The sequence below is a fragment of the Capsicum annuum genome, chromosome 8, assembly GCF_002878395.1.
Source record: "Capsicum annuum cultivar UCD-10X-F1 chromosome 8, UCD10Xv1.1, whole genome shotgun sequence".
Classification (NCBI taxonomy): Eukaryota; Viridiplantae; Streptophyta; class Magnoliopsida; order Solanales; family Solanaceae; genus Capsicum; species Capsicum annuum.
The window spans coordinates 151,146,014-151,172,638 of record NC_061118.1 but is presented as its reverse complement, the minus strand read 5'-3'; the positions used below and the strand labels follow the sequence as shown (position 1 = coordinate 151,172,638).

At 34.1% G+C, this 26,625-nt stretch overlaps 1 protein-coding gene across 1 annotated transcript; it reads right to left on the bottom strand.

The window, feature by feature from the left end:
* Nucleotides 1–3,683: 3,683 nt before the first annotated feature.
* On the bottom strand, nucleotides 3,684–20,480 carry LOC107839492 (phytyl ester synthase 1, chloroplastic). Its single transcript, XM_016682998.2, has 13 exons — nucleotides 19,214–20,480; nucleotides 18,930–18,981; nucleotides 17,645–17,700; nucleotides 16,547–16,705; nucleotides 16,342–16,446; nucleotides 15,829–15,935; nucleotides 15,210–15,331; nucleotides 11,705–11,813; nucleotides 10,092–10,222; nucleotides 7,696–8,065; nucleotides 5,771–5,884; nucleotides 4,289–4,386; nucleotides 3,684–4,187 (listed from the first exon to the last, which is right to left on the bottom strand). The coding sequence occupies exons 1-13, from the start codon at nucleotides 19,626–19,628 to the stop codon at nucleotides 3,887–3,889; spliced, it is 2,139 nt and encodes a 712-aa protein (XP_016538484.1). The 5' UTR covers nucleotides 19,629–20,480; the 3' UTR covers nucleotides 3,684–3,886.
* Nucleotides 20,481–26,625: the final 6,145 nt, after the last annotated feature.

Below are 26,625 nucleotides of genomic sequence, written 5' to 3'. Positions count from 1 at the left end.
TGACCATACAAATTTAATGCAACCGGCTTGTTTTATCACATCTAATATGAACTTTCATATAGTTCTCGTATCCATTTAGTTGGCTTTGGGATCTTATATGAAATGCCCCCATTTATTTGCTTGACTTGCTCTCTATATATGCTCTTTTTAGTCGTGTTTGGCGTTCCAAGTTTCATATAATTAGCTCATGAGTTATTACTCATATATACTGGAATTTTATTTTCGTTTACCTTTCATTTTTTGGGGTTTTTATTTCTATACACACCTGAAGTAGTTGATCTTTGGTTTTCTCTTATTCTTTGATTAATCTTTGTCTGACCCCGGTCGGGATGGTTTGTGGGTTCCGAACTATCAAGATCGATAAGAATAATCTCATTTTTCAATTATTCAATCATTTCATTGATTCTATCAACTTTTATAAGACATTTCAATGACCCAAAATCGTCCCATTTCTTAACTGTGGTATTTCTCGAAATAAATTATGGTTCATGTCAATATTAACTTTGTCTAGTGAATGAAAAATTAATCCAACTTTATCCAGTTCACAAAGCTAAGTGAAAAACAAATACTGTAACTCAATATTCCAAAACCATGAAGAAATCTGACGTAATAAACACCACTCTTTTCTCATTTCATATGCAATCACAAGTACATGAGCAAACTGTACTAATACATTAGCAACAACATATTTCAATGCGTTTATTCAAACACAAACACTCAAGAAAACAGCACCACGCTCACAAAGAAGAAGAAAAGACGTATATGATGTGAAATTTCCAAACATCTTGGCATTTCTCTATGGAACAAATGCACCATTGTACTTTTTCACGGCCTCTCTGCTATCAATTGTTCCTGAGTACTTCATCTGTGATGGAGACGACGGTTTTAAGTTAGCATACTTTTTCCTAGCCTCACTGCTGTCAATGGTTTCTTTTGGTGGGGCGATTGTACCATACTGTGCAATCTCATATGGAGGTGGAAAGGGATCACCGCGCTGGATTTGGTTGGGGTAATGGTCTTCCATTTGTGGAGTGTAGTGTTCCTTTTGTGGAGAAGAGGTGGAAAATGAAGGCTTCCAACCTTGCGTTTCATGATCAGGGTAGCTTTGTTTCATTTCAGGTGTTGATTGTTGCTTAGGAGAAGAGGAAAACAGAGACTTCCAACCTTTTGTCTTCTTTGGGTTACTTTCGTTGTTTTGAGATGGTGGATTTGCAGTTGAAAAATGTGACGGTTGTGTAGAAACAGGGGAAAACATAGGGTTTGTGTCGTGTGCTGTCGCAGGGTAACTTTCTTTCCTTTGCGATGTCGGATTAGAAGTTGGTGAATAGGATTGTGGTGTATAAGCAGGGTTCACGGGCTTTATGCCGTGTGCTGTTTCAGGGTAGCTTTCTTTCCTTTGAGGTGTCGGGTTTGAAGTTGGTGAGTGTGATTGTGGTTTATAAACAGGGGAAAACAGAGGTTTCGGGCCATGATTCGTTTCAGGGTAGCTTTCTTTCTTTTGAGGTATCGGGTTTGAAGTTGGTAAATGTGATTGTGGTGTATAAACAGGGGAAAACAGAGGCTTTGGACCATGATTCGTTTCAGGGTAGCTCTCTTTCCTTTGAGTTATCGGGTTTGAAGTTGGTGAATGTGGTTGTTGTTGCGAGTAAACAGGTGAAAACAGAGGCTTTGGACCAGGAGTTGTTTCAGGGTAGCTCTCTTTCCTTGGAGGTATCGGGTTTGAAGTTGATGAATGTGGTTGTTGTGAATAAACAGGGGGAAACAGAGGTTTTGGGCTGTATGCTGTTTCAGGGTAGCTTTCTTTCTTTTGAGGTGTCGGGTTTGAAGTTGGTGAATGTTGTTGTTGTGTATGAAAAGGGGAAAACACAGGCTTTGCGCCGTGCGCTGACTCAGGATAGCTTTCTTTTCTCTGAGGTGTCGGGTTTGAAGTTGGAGAATCTGGTCGTTGTGTGTGAACAGGGGAAAACAGAGGCTTCATTCCTTTTGTTGGTTCAGAGTAACTCTCTTTCCTTTCGGCTATCGGATTTGATGTAGAATAATAGGATGGTTGGGTAGAAACAGGTGAAGCCGAAGGCTTTCCACCTTGAGTTCTCTCAGGGTAACTTTCTTTTATATGTGGAGTTGAGTAAGATGCTGGAAAATGTGATTGTGGTGCATAAGTCGGAGAAGCCCGAGGCTTGTTACCTTCCTGAAGGATCCTCATGGCAGTGCCAATATCATTTGTGGCTTGGGTAAGTGGAGGACTAGTTGTTTTGTAACCTCCATTGAATTTTGGCTTGCCATAATCATCTTTATTGTTACTATATGGGCTTTTAACATAATCATCATGACTTCTCCTGCTATCCCAATCCCCATGAGTTGATCTTGGTGGTGAATCCCATGTGTTGTTGACTCCATAGTCCTTGACATGGCCAGACTTGGGAGAATCCATGGACTGGACATAGCCGTCACTATACTTAAACGGACTTGATCCTCGATTATCTTGAAGGTGCAACCCTTCAAACTTATTGCGAAGAGGGCTGCCACTAAAATCGCGATGCTCCCTATACTTGGGAGAATCCTGATCTTCGCTTATCCAACTAGGTTTTTTAGTGATCAACTTTGGAGGACTCAAAAGAGTGGAATGAGTTGGTCGGCTGACTTCACTATGAATTATGTCGAAGAAGTCATTGACCTTCCTAGGACTATGATCGTCCCACTCCTCGTGCCCATTGTACTCATCTAGAAGACCATTCATGGGAATATCATAACTACGACGAACTTCAACAACTCTTTGAGCTCTCACCACATAACCCTTGACTCCATGTTCAGTTGAGTAGGAAACAATTGGATTCCTACTTCCTTGAACATCAACGATCACAGGGCGACAAACATGATCAGGGTAGTCACTCATCGTAGTAATTGGTTTCCCCCAATCATCTTCGTATGGTTGCACCTCATTGTAGGTGTTAAAACCTCCACCCCTGCCATAACTAGCCATAACTATTATTTGGACTATACCTGCTTCTTTATTTTTATTTTTTTTCCTTGCTAAGTTTTAAGCAAGTTGAACTCTCTCCTTATATAGAAAGTAGAGTCATGTTGCATGTGTATCCATTTTTTTTTTTCCTTTATTCTGTTTCTACTGTCTCTATTTTTGGATTCCCTTAGCTTTCTCCATAATGTGAAAGAACCAAATTCTCCATATACTTAGCCTGGCTGTGAGGTTTTCATTTCCCATTGGTGTATCTTCATGAGAGGGCTAGTAGGACCAAGCAGGACAAGGGTAACAAAAGTTTTTTGTGAAAATAATTTAGGGTATAATAAAAGATAGATGTGAATCTTTCATTCTTCAAGTAAAGGATAAGATTGCAATTTAAGCCTCCAAGAATAAGAACCAGCTACTAGATAAGAATTCTTGCAATTGGAATACATTCTCTTACTTTTAACTCCGTGTCCAGTCAAACTATGTCACATAATTTAAACGGGAGAATATGTGTTTAAAGGAGAATCTGGTGCAAAAATATCTGATGAGCTAGAAAACGAACCATAACTTGTTCCACTCCCTCAAATTCTTCGGTTAAAATCCACTAGCTTCAGCTCATATAGCTTGATAACCAACAATTATGTCTGGAATCCGAATATCACATGTCCATATGACATTAGGCATGTACTTCTATATTTTCACAAGAGGCAGTACTACATATACAAAAAATTGGTTCTGCTTGATCAAGTATTCTCTCATACAGATGCAAGTTTATGACGAAGATCTGATATTTTACCTTAGTTCTTGGTGGAAAGCTTGCTCATATTGTGGTTAAAAAAAATATTACAACATAGAATTGAACCATGAATACATATACATCATTTACCAAAAATAAAGAAATTGAACTTCTAACTAGTAAACCTAATAATCAAATGTTGGGATATCGTCAAAAGTTGCAGAAAATGCTCTATATGCAGTTCGATCGATGACGCTTCTGTAAGGATCTTCCTCTCTTTTCTTAAGCAGATAATTCATGTTATTTTGAACTTCAGATTTTACCTGCAAGTACAATTCTCTTGCTTTCTCTCTGTCTTTCACCAGGTCCTGCCTTCCCTTTGTATGAAAAGGCTTTCCAAACAAAAAGTAAAAACGACCAGGTATCTTAGGTAAAAGGCCCGGGATATACAACGCTTGGTTGGCAACCTCTCCGTTCATTTCCGTCCTATAGAAACATTTATGGAACAATTAAACGATGAATGAAAGAACCGAGTACGCTTGGTGCAAATATTAGGAAATGAGAAAATCAAATTATTAGGAGATAACCTGACTGTTAAACCGTTCCTGGTTGCCAGTTCATTATCATGCCTTATCCGATCACCCAATATAGGAATACTTTTTAGGTCTTCATAGTCGAGAACTAACTGCAATCAAAACATGTAAGATCAGGCAATAATATGTTGAGATATAGCCACAAAACTAGTTCCAAGTCCACGTATGAAATACCTCTCCGCCTCCCCTCTCTTCTGTTCTATTTTCACTATGAAGCCAGCCTCATAAATTTAAAAATGAAGAGCAATGTAGCTTATAAGGCATGCATAAAGCAACACTTCTGTATATCGAACATATTTCTGTTTTTGGACTATCTGAAGAGAACTACAACTTTCTTAGGGGAATGCTAAGCTTGGCACGGAAGGGCTAGGGGAAGTTGATGTTAGGAACTTAGATCAAAGCTGGGTTCAAAGTCAAACCATTGGATTAACCTCTTGGAATTAGAATGTCCACCTTCCTAGAAAGATCTTTTTATTATTCATTTCTTATTCGCTTTGGGCATTATGTATTATGAAGATTTTTAACTTACCGAAACTAGTTAAGAAAGACATTGAGTTAAAGGCAAACATGCTGGATCACTGGCTAGATCAAGCAGTCATCTTTGTGTCCTCATAAAAAGGAGAAGATGGAATAAAGGGTAAAAGGTATCAAACAGATACAAGTTTCACATAAGAATGCTAAATACAGGGGAGGGTCTAGGGTACTCGGTGTGGGTACCCGGGAACCAGTAACTTCTGTGCAAATCCTGTATTTATACTGTAGTAAATATATAAGAATTATCTGTTGGGAACCCAGTAGTAACACCAGTCTCTTGGTCTAGTGGCAGTAATAGAACCTATTTAAGCTTAGTTGGCATTTTGGATGGGGGTTCGGTTCCCCTTGGGAACCCATAAACTTCAAGCGTTGGATCCGCCTCCGGCTAAAAGTGTCTTTACTTTTCTCCAAAAAAAAAAAAAGATGCTTAAAGAGTGTGCAAATATGTTCATCTCATCAGAATTCAGATGAGCGTACCAACAACTAATAACAGGAGCAAAATGTAAAATGTAAAAAATAGCTAGTTTTCTGATTATTCCAATGCATGAGATAGAGACTCCATTGGCTTGAACAAAGGGAAGATAGAAGTACAAGAACCCCCCTCTGGATGGTAAATGGTGAGAATACGAAGAAGCATCTCCCTAGAATAATAATTCTTAGTTGAACCAGTTACTATATACAGATCTAAAGGGATAAGTGAAGAGCTCCTCCTTGTTCTTCTCCTTTTATTTTCTACAAGTAAAATTCTCCTACAAAATTAATTTCTCCCAATGCAAAACACCCGAGCGACAAAAAACTCTTGGCAAATCCCAAATATTAAAGGAGACAAGCTAACGGATATATGATCAAAGCTTTTACGGAAGTAACGTCAAGGAACCAAAAAGCACCATTGTTTCTTCTAATGTTGCAAAAGAAAATATATGTAGGACAGCATTAACAAACCTGTGCTATATCATCTTCCCCTACAACCCCAAACGGTACAATAGTCGCACCAAATTTCGCACCCATTCTGATGAATTCTTGTTGATCAGGCCAAATCACCTTGTACTCTTCTCCCTGCGACAAGTAGAAAACCATGAACATAGGGAAAGTAAATAAACAAGGGAGACTTTTGTACCAGAGCCAACAAAAAGTCTTGGAAATTTTGAGCTTCATTGACATACCTCATCAGAAAAACTTCACATATTTTTCCACTAAAAAGAATATGACCAACATGTCTACGTGTTAGAGCATAATTAAAAAAACTCTTAGTGTTTCCTCTCTAACAATTTGAACTTTTAAATGAGGATGCTCACGCACACTTCCATTGAGATTAGGGTGCCTTTCTCTACAACTGCTTCACCTTCAATAGTAAATACTCTATTTCTCTTTGATAACAACTCCTTTACAAAACAACAACATATCTAGTGTAATCCCATAGGTGGGGGTCTAGGGAGGGTGGTGTGCACACAGGCCTTAACGGCTTAACCCTACCTTGTGAAGGTAAGAAGATGGTTTCCGATGGATCCTCGGCTCAAGTAAAGCGTTTCAAAGCATGTATGAAAAGAAAATATAGTAACTCCTTTACAAAAAGAAAGAAAAAATAAATAATTCAATTAACATCCTCAAGCAATAAATTGGAGAGAAACCCATTGGGTCTACAAGACTTGGGATGGACATGGATTCTTTAAGGCATCTAAAAACCATTTAACTCTGATATGCAAATCAACTTGGGGCTACTTAGGCTTCTCTCTAGCAAAAATAGTTGGTCGTATTATATGGAAACTTATAATTTGTAAGAATTTGTGATGCTGACTCACCAGCTATTAAGTCACTTCCTTGGGAGAGGTAGGAGGAGATATAAAAAGACGGTCATAAAATCTTACAAAGCCGATTGAAAAAAGGAGGAGGTCTGCACTAGGCAATATGGTGTCCCCTTAACTTTTCTTTTATAGAGCAATGTGAAGGGGAAATGCCAGCAACTGTTAAAGTGTGATGTTCAACTAGACCGTCAGAAGGAGAAAAACAAATTGCATAGCATGGGATGTAGACTCCCTTCCCTTCGTGTGGGCAGTCAGGACTCAGGAGAGAGGAATAAGATGGTCTTTGAAGGGGCAGAATATAGTTTTATACAACTGAGAGCTATGACCTAAATGTGGATATTTCTTTCAGATCGCTGGTATGGATATCGAAATTGTGAGCATAACATGTAGGTTCCAGATATAAGTAGTAATCCAGACCTTTAAACTATATTTCTTGAGAAATGATCTCTTTATAAATTTTTTGTGCACCTATGAGTTTCCAGTAACTTCAAAATGACTTGGTTCCTTTAAGGACAATCATATTTTGGCATAGCCTCTCTATTTTTTATATACCAAAAGATTTTTCAACAGCATCAATGCAACCATTGTACTTAAGAAAAGAATTGAAAGGCATTCATCACCAAAGGTCATCCAAAATGGGATTTATTCTCTTTTTTTTCCAGTGGAGGGAAAACATAAACTTTTTGATATTCCAATGGATCTTTAAGTTTTCCAGCAAGGAGGCATTTTTTAATTTTTATTATTATTATTTTTTGTTTTTGCAATGCCAGATGTCACCATCAAATTTCACAACGAAAATGAACTTTAGCTGCCATGACTCCACTATTAGTTAAATTCCTCTATCACAGTAGAAAATGTATCTATAAGCAGAGAATTTCAGTATTAAGTACCAGTAATTGGCATACTAGCAAAAAGATGTAACTGGAATTGACAATAATTCTAAAGTGGATAACAATTTTAGCAGACTTGTAGGTGAAGGCATGAATAGGACTAGTACAAGGGCCAAGGCTTCCATTTTGAGAATTATAGAAGATGGAATTAACCAAGGAGAAGATTATGACACACCTTACGATGTAAGGCCTCACGGGCACCACCAGGATACAGAAGAACATGTGACTTTGTTGCAAGCAACTTAAAAAAGTTGCTGGCAGAGACAGGCGTAGCCCCATACAGTCTCAGCGTATCAAAGAATGAGGTTTCATTAGTTTGACTCTCAACCAGCTGAGTAAACAATGTTGGATGTGCTATTCCACGAAGTAAAATTTTCCTCAGCCTCAAATATTCTTGAACAAGAGGGACAATTTCTAAACCCATAAGCATGTGATAACCGACCAACAATACAGGGCCTTCACATGGGATCCCTGCCAGACCTCTTACAATTTTCCCATTTTCCATTGTGGACAGCATAACTGGACTAGTACAATCGAGATAAAATCTGCAATATCATTTTTTGCATAATATTAGCCTCAAGGTGCAAGATATAAACAGGCATGCATTATAAACTAAAAAGGGAGCTGAAAATATGTGAATTTGCTTGACGTATTAAAGGAAAAGATTAATGCAATACGTTATAGCTTCATAACCCAAGACTTCCCTAGACATCGAATTGCCTGAAGCTCAATTTCCTCCTTAGATTTTGACCAAATAAAGGAGCATGAGCTTTCGACATAATGATAGATTTCTCCCCAAAGTGATGAATGTCATAGGTTCAGAATTCAATCAAGCACTCTCATCAAGAGTGCAGACTCCTCACACCTTAGCAGAGATGCAGTTCAAAATTTGTAAATATTGTCTGGTAGTTTTCTAAAGGAGATTAGGTAGTAAACATGTGTGCAACATGAAATTGTATTTTTTTTAACACTTTCCCGTGTTCATTTTTTCCTTCTGAACTAAAATTATTACTAAGACTTAAGAAAAAATATACCACCGAACTAGATGGTATGTGAACAAAATGGAGATCATACATCTGAACAAACTTTAACACGTTACTTTCTCTCATTAACAAATTTCAGATTGTACCACATTGTGCATTCTAAGAGAAAATTCTTGATAAAATTGTTGCATAAAGAAACCACACATATACTTTGCCCTAACACTTCCATAGTATATTGTCTAAAGCAGTAAAATTTCAAGGAAGAAACAACAAACTTGGTCACAAGAGGAGAAAAGAACAAAATGATAAATAGCAGGTCAAATCAGAGGGAAAAAGGAACAAGATGTAAAAATTGCTGAACATTCAAATGGAAGGACTACCAAAGATCATTCAAATCCTTCTAACGACTATGTCAGTCATTTGTCTAATCGATGCTGCAGCAGGTGTTGATGAGGAACTGCTGCACGAATCAAGTGACAGTGAACTGAACATAGGTTAGATAGTGGAAAGGAATTAAAATAAGTTCAAGTGAATAGACATTTATTGCTGCATTGAAGCAAGTTGGGCATGCTGCATGCATATGTGTCACACATGGAACACATACACATGGAGATTGAAGAGCCCCACAAGTGAGGAAAGTTAATCAAGGAAGCAAATCTGTGCTTTATATATGTGGAAACATGTAATCAACAACAATATAACCAATGCATACCCACAAGTGGGACCTGGAGAGCGTACGACGTACACAAACCTTACCCCTACCTTTCTGGGGTTGAGAGGCTATTTCTGTTAAGACCCTCAGATGTGGAAATATGTAATCATTGATGTAGATACTGTATAGGCTTCAGTATGGTGGCAATTTTTCATGGATAGATGTCATACACCTTATAGGTTAAAATGCAAAACTTTATCCGTTTGGTTTTTCCCATGCAGTTTTCTTTGTTTTTTCCCATGCTGTTTTCATGCGTAAATGGAGCTTTTTTTGCTATGAAACCCTACTTTTAAGAAACAGGTCCAAAAGAGAAGAATGACAAATTAGTGTATTCCCTAGCATGTGACCCATTCCCCTGATCACCTTCAGACCTACTTATAGTGCAGCAGGGATTTCCTATCTCCTTTTAACCTTGAAGGGTAATGAACTTGTACAAACCATCGGCATCAAGGTCCGCCATGCATTATGGAACTTGGCGGTGACTATTTTATTGTTCAAAATGCAAATCAACACAGGAAGTCATCACTGATTGTCTAATGTACTCGTTTCTGCCTACATCTTTATTATTAAAGATGACCAAATTAAGGTAACTTGACTTTTTTGGTCTAACTAGGTAGGATTCACAATTAGTATTACAGTTAGGTTCATGTTAAGCTCTATTTCAAGTTGACCTTCATTTGCGTAAATTACATTTGCTTGGCATGTATTTCATCATGGACCATAGAGGGAATAAACAGAACTAGGAAACTAAAGAGAAAGAGAAGAACGAGAAAACAAGAACTAAAGGGAAAAATAGGAAAAGGTAAAAGAATAAGCTTATGCTTGATGGCCTACTGCAACCAAATCTTTGCCTGATTCACCTTATGCTAAAATTACCTATTGTCCTTGAGTGTGTTCTTGAACTCCGACCTACTAGGAGGCACAAAATCCATGACAAAATCATGCCTTTTTGAACGACGATATTTGTTGGTATATTTGATGATGGATAGCAGATTAACACCATCTTCCTGCAAAGATAAAATGGCAATCAATCCAACAGCTACAAAGTTTCCCACAACAAAAATCTATCCACATAGTGTAAAGTCATAGAGTACAGAAATAAAACTATCAGTCACCAGACTCACCACGAAACCCAAGAATCCAAAAAATGCTCTAATGTTCTGCCTTTTGATTAGATTTTCAATTGCTTTCAAACAACTTTAAAAAGCTAAAACAGAGAAGAGGAGAGAAAATAGAGGTTCCTCTACATTTAGCAAAAAAGGATTTTCCGTTCACTCACTCGTGCATTGAGGATGTACATTAATTGAAATGGAGAAGGCATAGGTGCCAACTAACCTTAACCCTCAGCAGACATGAACCCTCAGCAGACATGAATATCAGATACTATTGTAGCTTTAAATTTTAGAGAGCGTACTCAAGAAGTATGTCAAGATTATAAGTTAAACTACAATAAAAGAATACCAAGAAAGAAACAGAAGAAGGCCCTCTAAGTGATAATTAATTGTTGTGTAAAAGAACTATTTTAATTTTCTAAAGTTTCTTTAAGTGCGGACTTCATGTTGACTTTTAAACATGCTCAAATACTATTATACTAACAACAACAACACACCCGATGTAATTCCAAAAGTGGGGTCTGAGAACGGTGATCTGTACGTAGCCTTACCCCCACCTTGTGAAGTTAGAGAGATTGTTTCTGATAGACTTTCGGCTCAAGTAAAGCATATAAAAAACAAGTATGCAGACCAAATACAGTAGCAAAGAAGCCATGCTGCAAACAATAAAGAAGAGAACAGTGTAACCGCCAACAAGAGCGATAACTGAAGCAAATGACCAGTGAACACCACTTGATAGCAAATAAATCTAAAATGTCCAGACAGACTTGTGCTTATGGAAATCTTTTACGTTATGCAATAGTTCTCAAATTGAAAACTAAGAAGTGCAAGTAGCAAGCACTGTCATACATTTGAAGGTGGGATAGTCCATATAAAGTTTAAATAATTAGCAAACAGCTTATTCAGCTCATTAATTTAAAGTAAGAATTCAAGCCTCCGTGGCTTTAATCTAGTGGTAAGAGCGCAAAAATATTATGTGTGGGTTGCATGCCATTAGTTCGTACATCCTGCCACAAACAAAAGTCTAGAATTTAAATGGAGAAGGGTAGAGGGGTGGGCCCATTACGAACCGTGTCATTGGACCTCAGAACTCGGTTATCAAAAAATAAAAGTTGCAAATAACAATCCAATGTTGTCTCAATATCTATTTATAGGATTAAGCCAACCAGAGTAACAAGAAACAGTTGAAAATTAGATCAAGTTATCAAATTTCAAGTTTAAAAACAATAATCAGTTATTGAGGCTCTCTACAGCAACCATCCAATTAAATTTACTACATATATACTAAGGACAATAAATACTTGAAGAAAGCAGATAGTTATTTTTGAAAAATGCAAGAAGCATGATAAGATCCCAAAAGAAGAACTCCTCACCTACCAATAAAATAGTATGGCCATTGTCTTTGAAATATCGTACTTTGCAGTTTCTTAATGAATTTTTAAGCCTCTGAGATTCATTTCCACTTGGAAGCATGTTATCCTTCCCACTGCACATTGCAATTCAATTCCATCACTTCTTTAAAAATGTTTATCAAATAGCAGAAAAAATTCAAGCTCGTGCACAATGGAATACACAGAGAATATCCTACAGAAGATTTTAGGAACATTTTCAACTTTCCTTCACAAGGCAGATTTATGCTCATAGGGATATATATACATATATATAGGTTTTGGTGATTATTGCCTCAGTTACAGCAGTAAAAGTAGGAACAATTGTTGGACATTATCCAGCTTTTTTAGCCATGTTCTCAACTTAGTTTAGTGGCTGATTTTTAGATGTTAGTGGCGTAGTTGTTTTGGATATTGCCGATCATGAAATCATGTACAAAGTAATGGCTTAATTATATGCTTTAGTTATTGCATTTTTTTAGTATTTAAGCACCACTTCAGATTAATGAAAAATCAACCTTTGTGCAGTAAATTATTTGTTCTCTTCTTTCTTTCTTTGTTTTCACTTCAAAGAGTTGAAGTTAACTTTACAACTCCAACAAATTGGTATCAAGAGCTTTCTTCTTGAGGGACCTGCATTTGAGGGAAACATATCTTTCTCTTCTTTTTTTTTTCTCCTATGGATTCAGAGACTCCTTTCACTGCACTAGCACCACCTGTCTTCAAAGGTGAAGGCTATCATGTCTGGGCAGCAAGAATGGAGGCATATATGGAGGCAAACGATTTGTGGGAAGCTATTGAGGAAGACTACGAAGTTCCTCCCTAGCCGGAAAATCCAACCATGGCGCAGATGAGGAATCACGAGGAAAAGAAAACAAGAAAATCAAAGGCTAGAGCAACGTTATTCGCTGCGGTCTCATCTGAAATCTTTGTCAGGATTATGACATTGAAATCAGCTTTTGAGGTCAGGAATTTCCTAAAGAAAGAATATGAAGGAGATGAACGGATCAAAGTTATGCGTACTCTTAACCTGATCCGAGAATTTGAACTTCAGAAGATGAAGGATTCAGAGACAATCAAAGAGTATTCTAATAGATTACTCAACATTGCCAACAATGTAAGATTACTTGGCTCTGCATTTCCTGATTCTAGATTGGTTCAAAAAATTCTAGTAACAGTCCCCGAATGGTTTGAAACAACTAATTCCGCACTAGAAAATTCTAAGGATTTGTCACAGATTAGTTTGGCAGAACTATTGAATGCTTTGCAGGCACAAGAACAGAGAAGACTTATGAGGTCTGAAGGATCTGTTGAGGATGCACTACTTGCAAAAGTTCAACCATATCAGGGAGACCAAGGAAAGAAGAAGTGGAACAACAAGGAAAACTCAGGTTCTCATTCTCCTGGGATCAATAGGGGAGCGAAACATGATTTTCCTCCTTACAAGCATTGTGGAAAGAAGGGTCATCCACCGTTCAAACGCTGGAGAAGGCCAGACCAACAGTATGAGAAATGTCAGCAGATGGGACATCATCAGAAGTTTTGCAAGAACAACACTTAGCAAACTTATGTTGCACAGTTAGCTAGGTAGCTAATCAGGAAGATGAAGAGCAACTCTTTGTAGCGACATGCTTGGCAACTAGCTGCTCGAGTGACAAGTGGCTTATTGACAGTGGTTTGCACAAACCACATGACATTTGATCTTGATCTCGTTAAGGAGTTGGATACTTCAGTAATTTCCAAAGTACAAGTTGGTAATGGAGACTATATTTCTGCTGAAGGCAAAGGTACTGTGGAAATGAAATGCTCCTCAAGTACAAAACTAATCAAAGATGTGTTTTTGTACCTAATATTAGTCATAGTCTGTTAAGTGTTGGCCAGATGCTTGAAAATGGTTTCAAACTTCTCTTTGAATTCAATTACTGTCAAATCAAGGATGAAGATGGCAGAAACTTATTCAAGGTAATGATGAAGGGAAGGAGCTTTATATTGGATCTTTTAGATCATGAGCAAAAAACTTATTCCGCAACTAAGATCAATGCACAAGTTCTGCACAAAAGACTCAGACATTTCAACCATCCTGCTATAATTAACTCACAAAAGAAAGATCTGGTTCGAGGGCTGCCTAATCTTGAAATCGAAATATCAGATAGCAAGCAAGACTTTCTTTCAAGAAAGCAACCTGGAGAGCCACTGAAAAGCTAAAATTAATCCACACAGATCTGACTGGTCCTCACCGAACTCTATCACTCAAAGGGAGCGCTTCCCCCCGAATGGGACCCTACGAGGCGCGAATCCGGATTAGTCGGACTCCAACGTAGGTACCGGACACCGGATGGGAAAAAAAAATACTACAAGACGGATCTTCAACTGGCAGATATGTTTACCAAAGCCTTGCCAAAGAGCAGATTTGAATTTCTCAGAGAAAGACATAGAATTTGCAGCAACTGAAGCAAGGAGGAGTGTTGATTATTGCCTCAGTTACTGCAGTAAAAGTAAGAGCAATTGTTGGACATTATCCAGCTTTTTTAGCCATGTTCTCAACTTAGTTTAGTGGCTGATTTTTAGATGTTAGTTGTGTAGTTGTTTTGGAAATTGTTGATCATGAAATCATGTACAAAGTAGTGGCTTAATTATAGGCTTTAGTTATTGCATTATTTTAGTATTTAAGCATCACTTCAGATTAATGAAAAATCAACCTTTGTGCAGTAAATTATTTGTTCTCTTCTTTCTTTCTTTGTTTTCACTTCAAAGAGTTGAAGTTAACCTTACAACTCCAACAGGTTTCATGAAATCTTTTTTTTTCTTTCAAAACATCAGTTAAGACAGGTTAAACACACCAAGGAACCTAAATTGAAATTATGATGGAAAGAATTGATGCTTATTAACTATTGTGAGTTTATGACCTCTAAAGCTTAACAAATTACTGATGAATGCCTAATTAGAGGGCATATTTCACCTTTAGTTTTGCATGAGTTATTGTCCCAGATACAAACAAATGAAAGTGATTACTGAATTTTCATAAAACAATCGATAAAATTACTCCATAATAGACAGTACTCATGAATTTCACGTTCACTGTAGTGTAGTGCAAGATGTTTGAAGTAATTGTTTTGGTTCAAATACTACTTCATATGCTTCGTACTGTATGAGATGATCCCCAGAAAATGATTAAAGTAACAGAAAACCAAAGAAGAAAAGGTGAAGAATTATAAGTTAATTCTTCAGTTTATTGGTCTAGAAAGACCTCTGAGGCATAATTACACGGCCTAGTGTACAGATATTCAGAGTTAAGCAAAAATCTTTAACCTATATCTTGCGCTAAAAATTCACTCACAATAATCTAAAGAGCTAAGTTGCTCGGACCCTCTAAAAATGTTGCCGCACCCGTGTCTGATCCTCCAAAAATGCACTACTTTTGAAGGATCCAACATGCACTCGATGACATTTTTGAAGAGTTCAAGCAACATAGCTAAAGAGGACAGAGATCAGACCTAGCAAGCACAAGTACTTCAGCATTAACAGCATGGAGGCGGGAATTTGAATAAGATGAAGCAGATCTAAGAAGCTTCAACTTCCAGAGAAGAGTTTCCTTCGGTATAATATCAGCTAAACCCTGAAGAAATGGAGAGGAATACAATTACAGTAACATGAATCCCTATGCAATTCCCTATGGGAACAAAGAGACACAAAATTTGAAATCATTTATATTTAAACAATATTGTTAAAAGCCATCACTGCATTGTCAACCCCCTTAGCAGTTTTGGTTGATTAAGTGAAGGGTAATTTCCATACAATATTGTTAAAAGCCATGTTTGAGAAGAATTTTGTGGTTATCGTCAACTCTCCAATATATCTTTAAACAGCATTGTTAAAAGCCATCACTGCATTGATAAAAGTGATGGGGTGCTGCAAAGCGAGTGGTTATTGCTTCGCGAGTGAAGCAATGCACTTTGAAGAATCAGGCATATGAAAAAATGAGGCACAAAGTAATCAAATAGAGATGCCTATATCCAGGAAGAGTCAAAGTAATGCAAGAAGAATATTTTCTTTGATGAGGTAAATAATTTAATTGTCATTGGGAAAAAACTCCCATATGGAAGCAGAACTTACAGAGAGGTGCACCAGCAAATCAATGAGGTTGCTAGAGAGACGTTGACTAATTTGTCCAGGAGGAAGCATTGAATCAATGTTAACCATCGCCATCTTCATTGGATCACCTGATGCAGAAGTGACACATTATTTTGTTGACAATATGAAGAATTTGCATAAGACATATCCTCTTCGACACAATTTCGAACAGGAGAAAATCAACAAGAACTAAGACTCAATAAGCAATTCAGTTTTGGATAATTTATGGCTACAAATTCATCATTTCTCCTAAAGTTACCAAACTACTTTGAGGAGTAATCAAGATATTTATGTCTGGTACAAGATTCTAATAGAAAAAAATCTCTAAACTTTGAACGCTTGAAATGTTATCCAGCTAAAGAGGAAATGACAACCATCAAGTAACATGTGAGGGCTATAGTTACAAGGTCAGAAATCAAAGAAACAGCTCAACAAATGCACCAAGATTAAACTTGGTAGTTAGAGAAGGTTATATTTCAGGAAGAGATGTTATACCCATAATAAAGCTCAGAAGATAAGGGACCGTAACATGAAATTCATCAGGCAAAGACTCTAGAAGAGGAAGCAGAGATTGGAGTTGTGTGCTGCCAAATGAAGTTGCTACAAAATATAGAAACTAAAAATTAGATAATGGATCATTAATACAGTGGTACGCCAGAAAGAGCTACAATAATAAAAGGCTCTCTTTCTGATCGCTTACCTGGATTAGCTAATATCAGAACAAGGTCAATCTTAGGGTTATGCGCAGCAACAGCAAGAGCCAAGCACCCTCCAAATGAATCTCCAACTAAATAAATTGGCTTGTTTGGAGATGAAGCATGCTTCATCCTCACAGTTCTCTCGACAAATTTCACCAATTCTATGAAGTTACGAAAATAGACTATAATCATAAACTTTGTTCTTTTCCAACTGTGATAAATCTCACATACAGATGCTCCATAACCAAAACGCTTTCAGATAAAATCAATATATGTCAGAGTAAATAGACATCACATCTGAAAGCCAAACTCCCAAGTCCCTGAACCCACAAATTAACATCATTCTACTATCCTTGACCCCACTCTCCAAAACAGTAAAAAGTAAACCTTTGCCATTTCTTCATATTTTTAAAACTTTGGCTGGCAGTTAACCATATGAAGACAACTATAAGGAACCTTCCAACATGTTCCAAGTCCTTCCAATACCACCCACCACCCACACTAAGAAGTCCCAAAAGACAACAGATTGAAAAAAGAAAACAAGAAACTGTAAACTCCAATTTCTTCTCTCCGCAATCTTTATTACTCAGCATGTGGTCAAATAGTTTGCTTTTTAGTTTGATCAGTTAAAAGAGAGAGATATGTGAGATAATCGGAGAGACATGCAGAATGTCAAATACTACCCTCTATATTGATTTCCTTCCATCAACCACAATGTGTCTTCTTCAAGTAGTCACCCTAATTCATTGCTTTTTTAAAAAAAAATAATTATGGTGTACAGGCCAGCTTTCACGCACCTCGACTAATTGCACGGGATACCTGCCACCTCCCACCAGCAATAGGTACCAGGTAACTTTGTCGAACAAGGTCAGAACAGAACAGATGGGAAGAAATCACCTAGTATGTCATTTTATCAAGCTTGCAAATATCAAACACCTATGGATCTTTTTACAGTAACCTCTTTTGCTCTGTAATTGTATGGTAAAGTATCTAAATTAATACTTATTGCAAATGTAAATATAAACTCACAATAGATGGCTTCTCCATTGGACCAACCCATATATGAACAAAGCACTAAATAAGGGGAAGAAATATTATACCAACAAATGGCGTTCGATCATACACGGGAATATGCAAGCACCAAACCTGAAAAACTCTGTAACAAACAATTCTTCAGTCAAGAATTTGAACTGAAGTGTTTACGGAAAGGCCACTAAACTGTATAACCACAGCGTAACGAGCCCTATTATATGAAATTAAGCATCATAGTGTATAAAATGTTAACAAATTTTTCTACCACAAGTATTTATAGTCAGGGTAGCACAACAAGCAACAACTACTACGCCTCAAGCCCAAACAAGTTTGTGGTCGGCTATACAATTCTCACTTCTCCATTTAAGCTCAAACCATGTCATCATCATACAAAATAAACTAAAAATGAATAGTAAGTTAAATATATATAAATAATAGTAATAACAATATTAGAAAATTCTCTAACAAGACTAAATTCCATTCCCTAGTAGTAGATGTCACCTATATTAATCTTTTACTTCCATCGTTCCCTACCTTTGATAAAAACCACAAGAAGAAGATATAACTACATTCTATGATTGGATAAGAATACACACATAAGTCCTAAACATAAACTATCAAAGTGTTCCCACTTTGTACTTTCTTACGCTATAGGTAGCATCGTAAAGGCGATTTGAATTAATATAATAAATAGTCATCAACAGTAAGATTTGACTGGCAACAGTACATAGTCATCAACTGTCATAATGAGAAATTTATAAAGAAAATAAACAAAAGTCTATGATGCCATTACAAAAGACACTACCTTTTTACGAAGCACAGGCATCAGCAATAGTTTTTCAACTAAAAAGCCATAGCACTCGTATATCAAACTCAGAAATTATTTAATCATTTGGAGCTCACTACCTCAAAGCTACGGAAAGGCATTGAAGAACAAGCCACAGACACGATATAAAACTCAACTGATATTCTTTTAAAATGTGAAGATTGCAGTGTAAGATACAGACCACTACATTTAAATTAATAATCATTCCTATCTGCTTTAACACAAGAAAAAGAAATGTCTTTTGCAACATTAAAGGTGCAAAAGGCAAGTGGGGAACAAATAAGCTAGGCCTAAAGCAATTAAGATTGATCTTGTACTACACTTGATCTTAGCTAAAATGACAGAGAAAGGTATTTGCACTAGTCTCATAATTATTGCTTGCGCACGATTTTAAGAGGCCAGTTTAAGCTATGGTATCTCATACTAGTGGAATCATGAAGCTGGCTGATTGCTGTCTCAGGAGCGTTAGGAATTATGCCAGAACCAGAAAAGTACATTACATATTACAAAAATTGTGTCGAACTTACTTCCCAAGAGCCTTCTCATGCAAAACAAGACCCATGCCAGTGCCATCCATTCCTATACATTGGAATAGATTACCTGTTAGTTAGCCGGAATTGCTAAGAAAAACCCCCCACAAATTTAACAATAAGAACTGTATCATTGGAACAGCATGCAAAACATACGGCTACATTGGATAGATTCAAAGGCTTTCCTCAAATTTTAGGACAACCATACTGATATTAATTCCCCTATCTGTACCACTAAACTAATATTCTAGTGTTATTTTTCTTCTGACTTTGAAGATTACCAGGCAGAAAAAGAAGGAGAGGAGAGTCTTCCAGAGGAGGGCCAGCTGATATGGGAGTAAACCACCGCGGAGGACCTCCATCGGGCTTAATAATCTCCGATGCTATTTCAAGATAATCCTTAACAGTTTGAGTTCCATATCCATCATCCCAAAGGGGTTCCAACTTCTTTTGAACGTCCTTCTTGCTCTCCTCCTTAATAGTTGAAACCAGATGACCATTTTGCACATCAGCTATTGGGCTACTTTTCTCCCTCTCCTCAATAGAGGACACACTATTAACTATAACAGAATCCGAAGGCAAAAATGTGGAGTCCCTGCTAGGTAAGCGCGCAATCCTCGCTATACACCGAGGCTTATACTCCGGGGTAAGAGCAAAACGAGGGGCTGCCCAGAAAGTTTGCACAAAAGAAGCCATGGTATGCAAACTTCAAACTTTTAAGGAAATACTGTAAGCTTATGAAAACAACAACACTAGAGAGCTAGTAGTAGTAGCTAAATATCTCATACTTTTAACAAGAATTTTCCACAACTACCATCACAGTAAAAGACAAAAGGAATAGCTAGTCTTGAAATTGAAAGTGAAAGAAACCAGAAATGGACTCCTAATATGCAAAAAGAAAGAATCTTGAAATTGCAAGACTCCTTTTAACCACATTAACAAGCTTAAAGCCACAAACTTTGGCCATATGCGTGGCTAAAAAGAGTTCACATAAATAACAACAGTAAGCAGAAGTGTTCAAAAAGTGCAAGTACAGTAAACTCAACACCAGCTATTCATATCTAATCCAGAACAGACAAAGTGAAGTGAGGAGCATTTTAAATAAGGCATAATGTGGGGTCTGACAATATTGCAACACATACATGTGGGGTTACTTCCAACTAATGAAACCTAACATTCAAATACAATAATTTACAAAATTCTTGGACATTTAACAAGATAATGAAGCAAAAAAAATTAATTAAAAATGTAGGAGGGATTGGACACTCACCAAAACAGAAGTACTTTTTTATGGAAGATGAAGTCCTCCAATATTAATGAGAAAAATAAATGAAGTAACAAGTACTAGAAATTTTCCATAGGAATGGAGAATCTACCACTTGAATTGTTTGATGGTGACTGTTTAGTGGCAGATTCTACAATATGCTACTACAAACTTACAAGATTATTTCTCTTCCTTTTCCTTTTGAAAAATATATTTAACTAACTAATTATTGTACTCCACAAAAGTTGAAAGTTCAGCAAATTTATTCCAATGTTAGAAGCAATTTCCTAAAAACTTTACTCCCTCTCATTCGAAATAAATAAATTGTTAAGTTATTTTAAATATTCAAAATAACTAAATTATTCAGTCTTTAAAAAAAATACAAAAAGATTAGATATTTTTTTCAAGTAAGTTTCAAGAAACTTAATTAACTTTATTTTAATGTGATTGAAATTTTAAAAATAAATTATTATTGAGTATAATTTATGTTTTAATTTCTTTTTCTTAATAGGTGTACATTAATAAAAAAAATCATTTATTTTGAATTAGAGGGACTATACTACTAGTATATGATTCTGGCATATTAGATGTCAAATTACCAATCTTTTTACGTTAGGTCGAAAAAATATTTACTCATGTTTAATGTTTATATTAATTTATTAAATACATAATATACATGAATCTATTTGCCATTTATCATGATTAGTTAATCATAGAAAATTAATGTAATCCTTCGATGTAAATATTTATATGATATCAAAAGATAATTTTTTTTATCATCTCACTATTTAGAAATAATCTTTTATCATCTCAATACTTATAAATAACAACGAAACTGACATGTTGATCTATTGTCTGCTTTGACACTTTAAAGATATTTTGGTAAATGTATACGAAATTGGAGCAATAATATTTGAATGTACTTTTCCAAAAAAGAAAATTGAAATATGATTAAACTTGAGGTAAATTTTAAAAATATATATATATATAGTAAAAAAGTAAAAGTAAATAAAAATTGGCTAGTTAGATTGATGTCATACCGAGTGATGCTAATGTAGTCCAAAACCAGCTTAGGTAGAGTCTTGTGATTGTACTTCCTCTTTCTTCCTACTCCCTCCGTTCCATTTTATGTGCAATAGTTTGATCGACATGAAATTTAAGAAATAAAAAAAATTTAATAATGTTTACCAAATTATCCTTTATTAATATACTAATATTATTTTTAATTAAGTGAGATCAATAAGGGTAAAAGTGAAATTGTGTTTTAAAATAATTACTAAATAAAAAAAGGTGACATTCTTTTTTAAACGGACAAAAAAAAAATGATGACACATAAAATGAGACGGAAGGAGAATTAATTGGGCCATTTTATTCTTTCTTTCTTCTTATTCATTTCATTATTTTGTTCCTAAAACTTCTGTCATGTGATGAGCAGTTCACGGGTACAAGATTTGGAAACAATCTCTTACAGAAATTCAAGATAAGGCTGCGCACAATAGGCCCCTGTGGAGTTGTGGTCGGGCCTTTTTCGAACCCTATGCATGGCTGCAGTTTTAGTACACCAAACTGTCCTTTAATTTTGTTCATGAAAGTAAATAATTTAATTTATATACACTAACATTATTAATGAATACATAATTTATATATTTTAGTACTTCCTCCATCTCAAATTATTTGTCCCATATTTTTTAATTTGATTTCTCATTTTACTTATCTTTTTTATTAATAAGAGATAATTTTTTTTCTATATTTTATCTTTTGCATTAATTATTTTTTCTTCAAATTAATAGATGAACATCATTTAATAGGAGTACTATGGTAAACTAAGCATGTTATTAATTATTTTTTTTAATTAATATGTCATCTCAATTTAAGATGGATAATTTGAAACGGTGGGAGTATATTATTGCAACCCCATTTTCATCAATAGTCACATGTAATTATTGTTTAGATGCATTATCCGCAAGTTGATAAATAAAACGTATAAGAATTTTTGGTTGAGTCATTCATTTTATTCTGTCTTCCATTTTATTTTGGAATAACAAGGCCTACAACTCACAGAGGAAAAATTTTATCATGCATTTCATACGCCATGTCGTATGAGGCATGTGTAATTTTGACAAATGGACTTTTTGGGCCCCATTTGTCAGGCCAAGTTTTCTCATTCCTCTTAGAATTTTCTTTCATTTTCACTGTTATTAACTTTTTTTTGTTTTGAAAAATCATTTTTTGCTCTTCTTTATTGGTGTTACCTTTTCTATTTTTTTTTTTCCTTTCAATTCTTTTCCCGTGCTCCTGATACTAAATATACGTTAGACCATAAATATTATTTATAATACTTTAAAATATAATTTTACTTTATTTTAAAATATTTGTTTAGCCATAAATATTACAAAATATATTTTCATAATATTTGAATTTTTGAAAAATACCTCAAGAGGTGTTTTCACTATTTTGGGGTTCATTTTTATATTTTAATTTACTTTATAGAAATATTTTTTTATTTTTATAAAATAACTTAAATTTTATAAAAAAACAATTTTTTAAAGTTTATTTTCACTTTTTATATATTCTTTTACTTCAAAAATATCCTATTTTCCAAATACTATTCTCAAACATAACTCCAACTCTATTTGCAATTTCAAAAATATCAAATATGGAGAACCATCATATTTTTTTTTATTAAATGCATCTTTTATATAGAAAAAATATTTTAAGCGGGTTATGCTAAGAATTGGATTGAATTTTAAATAGGTTCGGTCCTAAATAAAGTTAAATATTTATTTTAATTTTAAAATTTTTTCTCTAAAAATTAGAATTGTCACATCATTAAAAACTAAAAATTGTAGTTCGAGCTAAAATAGCAATGAAAGCTAACTAAATAAAGTCGAGTGACTTTGACGGTCAATTATTATAAGTTGATGATCGTTTGTATATTTAACAAATAGAGGTAGTATTCTTTATATTTAATATGTTTGTCTGATTTTTGTTTTGGCACAAAGATTTTTAAAGTTTTCGATCTTAAATTTTAAATATATAAAATATATCAAAATATCTTTTTAACTCGTGCGATTTTAAATATATGACGTGAAAAATTAATAAAATAATTTTTTTTTGAAATAGACTTTAAAAAAGTGAGACAAATGCATAAAATACAATGATTATTATATAAATTTAATTTGCTAATAAATTATCTACAAAATAAGAACCAAAGGGAAAAGCTTTCGTTTTCCTTGATATCACGAGCACGCAATAAAATTGAACGAAAAAAGATAGAAAGAAAGAAAGAAAAAGTAAATCCCAAAAAAAGAAGAGCACAAAATGAAATGGTGAAAAAAAAAGTTTACAGTGGAAATGAAAAAGAAAATGCAAAGGGGCCAAGGAAAACTTTGTCAAAATAGGAAGTGTCTCATACAACTACGTCATGGCGTATGAGATACATAATAAAATTTTCCCTCACAGAGTTATACTTACTTGGGAGTGAGAAAGTAAAGAGCAATTGTTTACGTCTTTCCCATCTCATTTTGTCTTTGTTGACTTTTGTAATGTAGTACTCCATTTTGATACTCAAAGATTCGTTTGGTCATCTAAAACTTCAAAAGACGTAAATTGGGAGAAGATTTATCATATTTTCCTTTCACGCACGCGTATATTCATGCATTCATTCACCTTATCTTCGTTTAGATATATTATACATTGTTATCATATACATTTCAAGAATGAATTAAATTGTTATATTTTAAACTTATTATATACTGCTACTATATTCACGTTATGACTTTTCGTTAAAAATACATTATTTTGTCTTAATATCATTAATATGATGCATCGAGATTCAAACTCAACGTCTTACCCATATAAAGGCGTTTTAGGCATACATCGATGAGATTTAAATCCAGCATATTATCATCCTTTTTGATAATATTGTTAATATTGTTTGAGGAATAAATTTAAAACATAAATGATTTCAAACCAATTATTTTTCCTCAAATTTAACAATAATTATATTATTAGTAGCAAAAGACATATAACATAAGAATTACTAACCTTAAAATTACCTTTAAATTTATAATTTCATAGAGTCATCTCGTGTTGATAAAGTGTTATAAAATATAAAACAAAGAAGAGTCAAAGACTTGCTGATAACGTGTTATAAAATATAAAACAAAGAAGAAGAGTCATATAAAACGGAGAAGAAACGTGTTATAAAATATAAAACGAAGAAGAGTCATATAAAACAAAGAAGATGAGTCATATAAAACAGAGAAGAAAGTCTCGTGCTAATAACGTGTTATAAAATATAAAAGAGATAGATAGTAATTCTTATTTCTCTTAAACGATTCTTGAGTGGTGATTTACAATGAAGATGGATTTATAAGAGAAATTTACTCTTAGTTTCTAACTAAAAGACAGATACTTCAAATTCTGATAAATATCAACTAGATATTTTTAGATCTTATTAAATCTTTTTGATATATATATCTATAATCTATAATCTGTAATCTATATTTATAATCTATAATATATTAAAAGTGTGAAAACTCTTAGAAAAGTGAATTGAATTTTTTACCCTTCATTAAAATACTCCACTTTAGACAAAATCATCTTTTCACTATTTTTTTCCTAATATTTAAAAATTATAAATTAATTAAATATATTTATGATAAAACCTTTATTTATTAGAACTCCAAATTCCTAATATTAAGGAAACAATAAAAATAGTGATTAATACTGATGTTATAAATGGACAAAATAGCGGAAAGAGTCCAAATCTTAGTAGGAGACCTTTATTTTGGGTAAAAAAATCGAGTATTTTTTTCAAAAATCCAAAACAATTAACTTTTTTTTATCTTCATTAAAATAATTTATTTTAGACAAAATTATATTTTTACCTCTTTTTTCTTAAATTACTATATCATTATATTTATAATATTTACAATTAAAAGGTCGTAAAATATATGTTAAGCAAAAAAGGGTAAGAAATTTTTTAAAATTAATAATTAAGGAGTTTCTTTTGATATGAATATTTGTCGACTTTAAACTCTATTTGTATTTACGGAAATTTTATAATTTTGTAGCATAACTTATGAAGAAACTAACAACTGTTCAACTAAATATTTTACATTAGAAATATTAGAATATTTAAAATTTACCATATATTTAACTTTAAATGCATCAAAAATTACAAATTATCAATCTCCTGAATCTATAATATATAATATATTAAAAGTTAGAAAACCCTTAAAAAAATGATTTGAACTTTTTGTCATTCTTTAAAAGATTTTCCACTATTTTCTTTAATTTATTATTTAATTACTTTTATTATATTAGACTCCTAAAATATATGAGATTCCTAAAATATATGGAAGGGGAATCAATTAATATTTTTGTTTGTACTTATCAACTAAAACATACTCCTAAATAGGATAAAAAAATATTCCTAAAATAGGACTCTATTAAGGAAATACTTTTATAAATATTTAAATGCACGTTAAACTAGAGAAGAAATTGGCTTACTTATTGTGAAAATATGATTGATGCTCATCTATCGGTTGCATGTCTAGATTGATGGAAGTTTAATTTTCTAACCCTCAACTTCTTCACTATTTTTGTCAACATGATAGAATTCAACGTGTGTGAATAGATATATCTTCTTTGTTTTCATTCAAGTCATTCATTAGTGTCAAAAGATTCGTTCAAAGAAGAATTATTTTCATCAAAATTGAAGCTTTGTGATCAATATTATATTATTTTGTTGTAGTTTACAGGTCGCAGATGAATTTATAGGTGGTAGATGAATGTCGGTCAACTTTGAGAATTTTTTTTAGATAAATGTTAGGTTTAATTGTATTGTTTTTATATATTTTTTTTGAGAATTTTTTTGTATAAAGATAAAGTTTAGTTGTATTATTTTGATATCTCTATTGTCGTATAATTTTGTTATAGTTTACAGGTGGTAGATAAGTGTCGGACGACTTTGAGGAGATTTTTGTGTAAAGGTTAGATTTAATTATATTGTTTTGATGTCTCTATCATCGTATTATTTTGTTGCAGTTTACATGTGGTAGATGAATGTCGATTGACTTTGAGAAATTTTTTTGGTAAAAATGTTAGGCTTAATTAAATAAATTTTTCAAAAGATGTTGAATTTAATTATTGTATTCATCTTTATTATTCAAACAAAAATCCTATTTAGTATAACGTTTAAACTCAATAAAGTGAGTTATACGCGCGAGGTGCGTACACCTAAATTAGTATATATATAGAAATTCACTGTACTGTAAATATATTTATAACAGTATTAGAATTTTTGGTTGAGTCATTTCTTTTATTCAGTCCTCCATTTTTTTTTGACTAATAAGGCCTACAGCTTTCAGAGTTATACTTAACGTGGGAGTGAGAAAAGAAGATAACAAACAAACGATAATG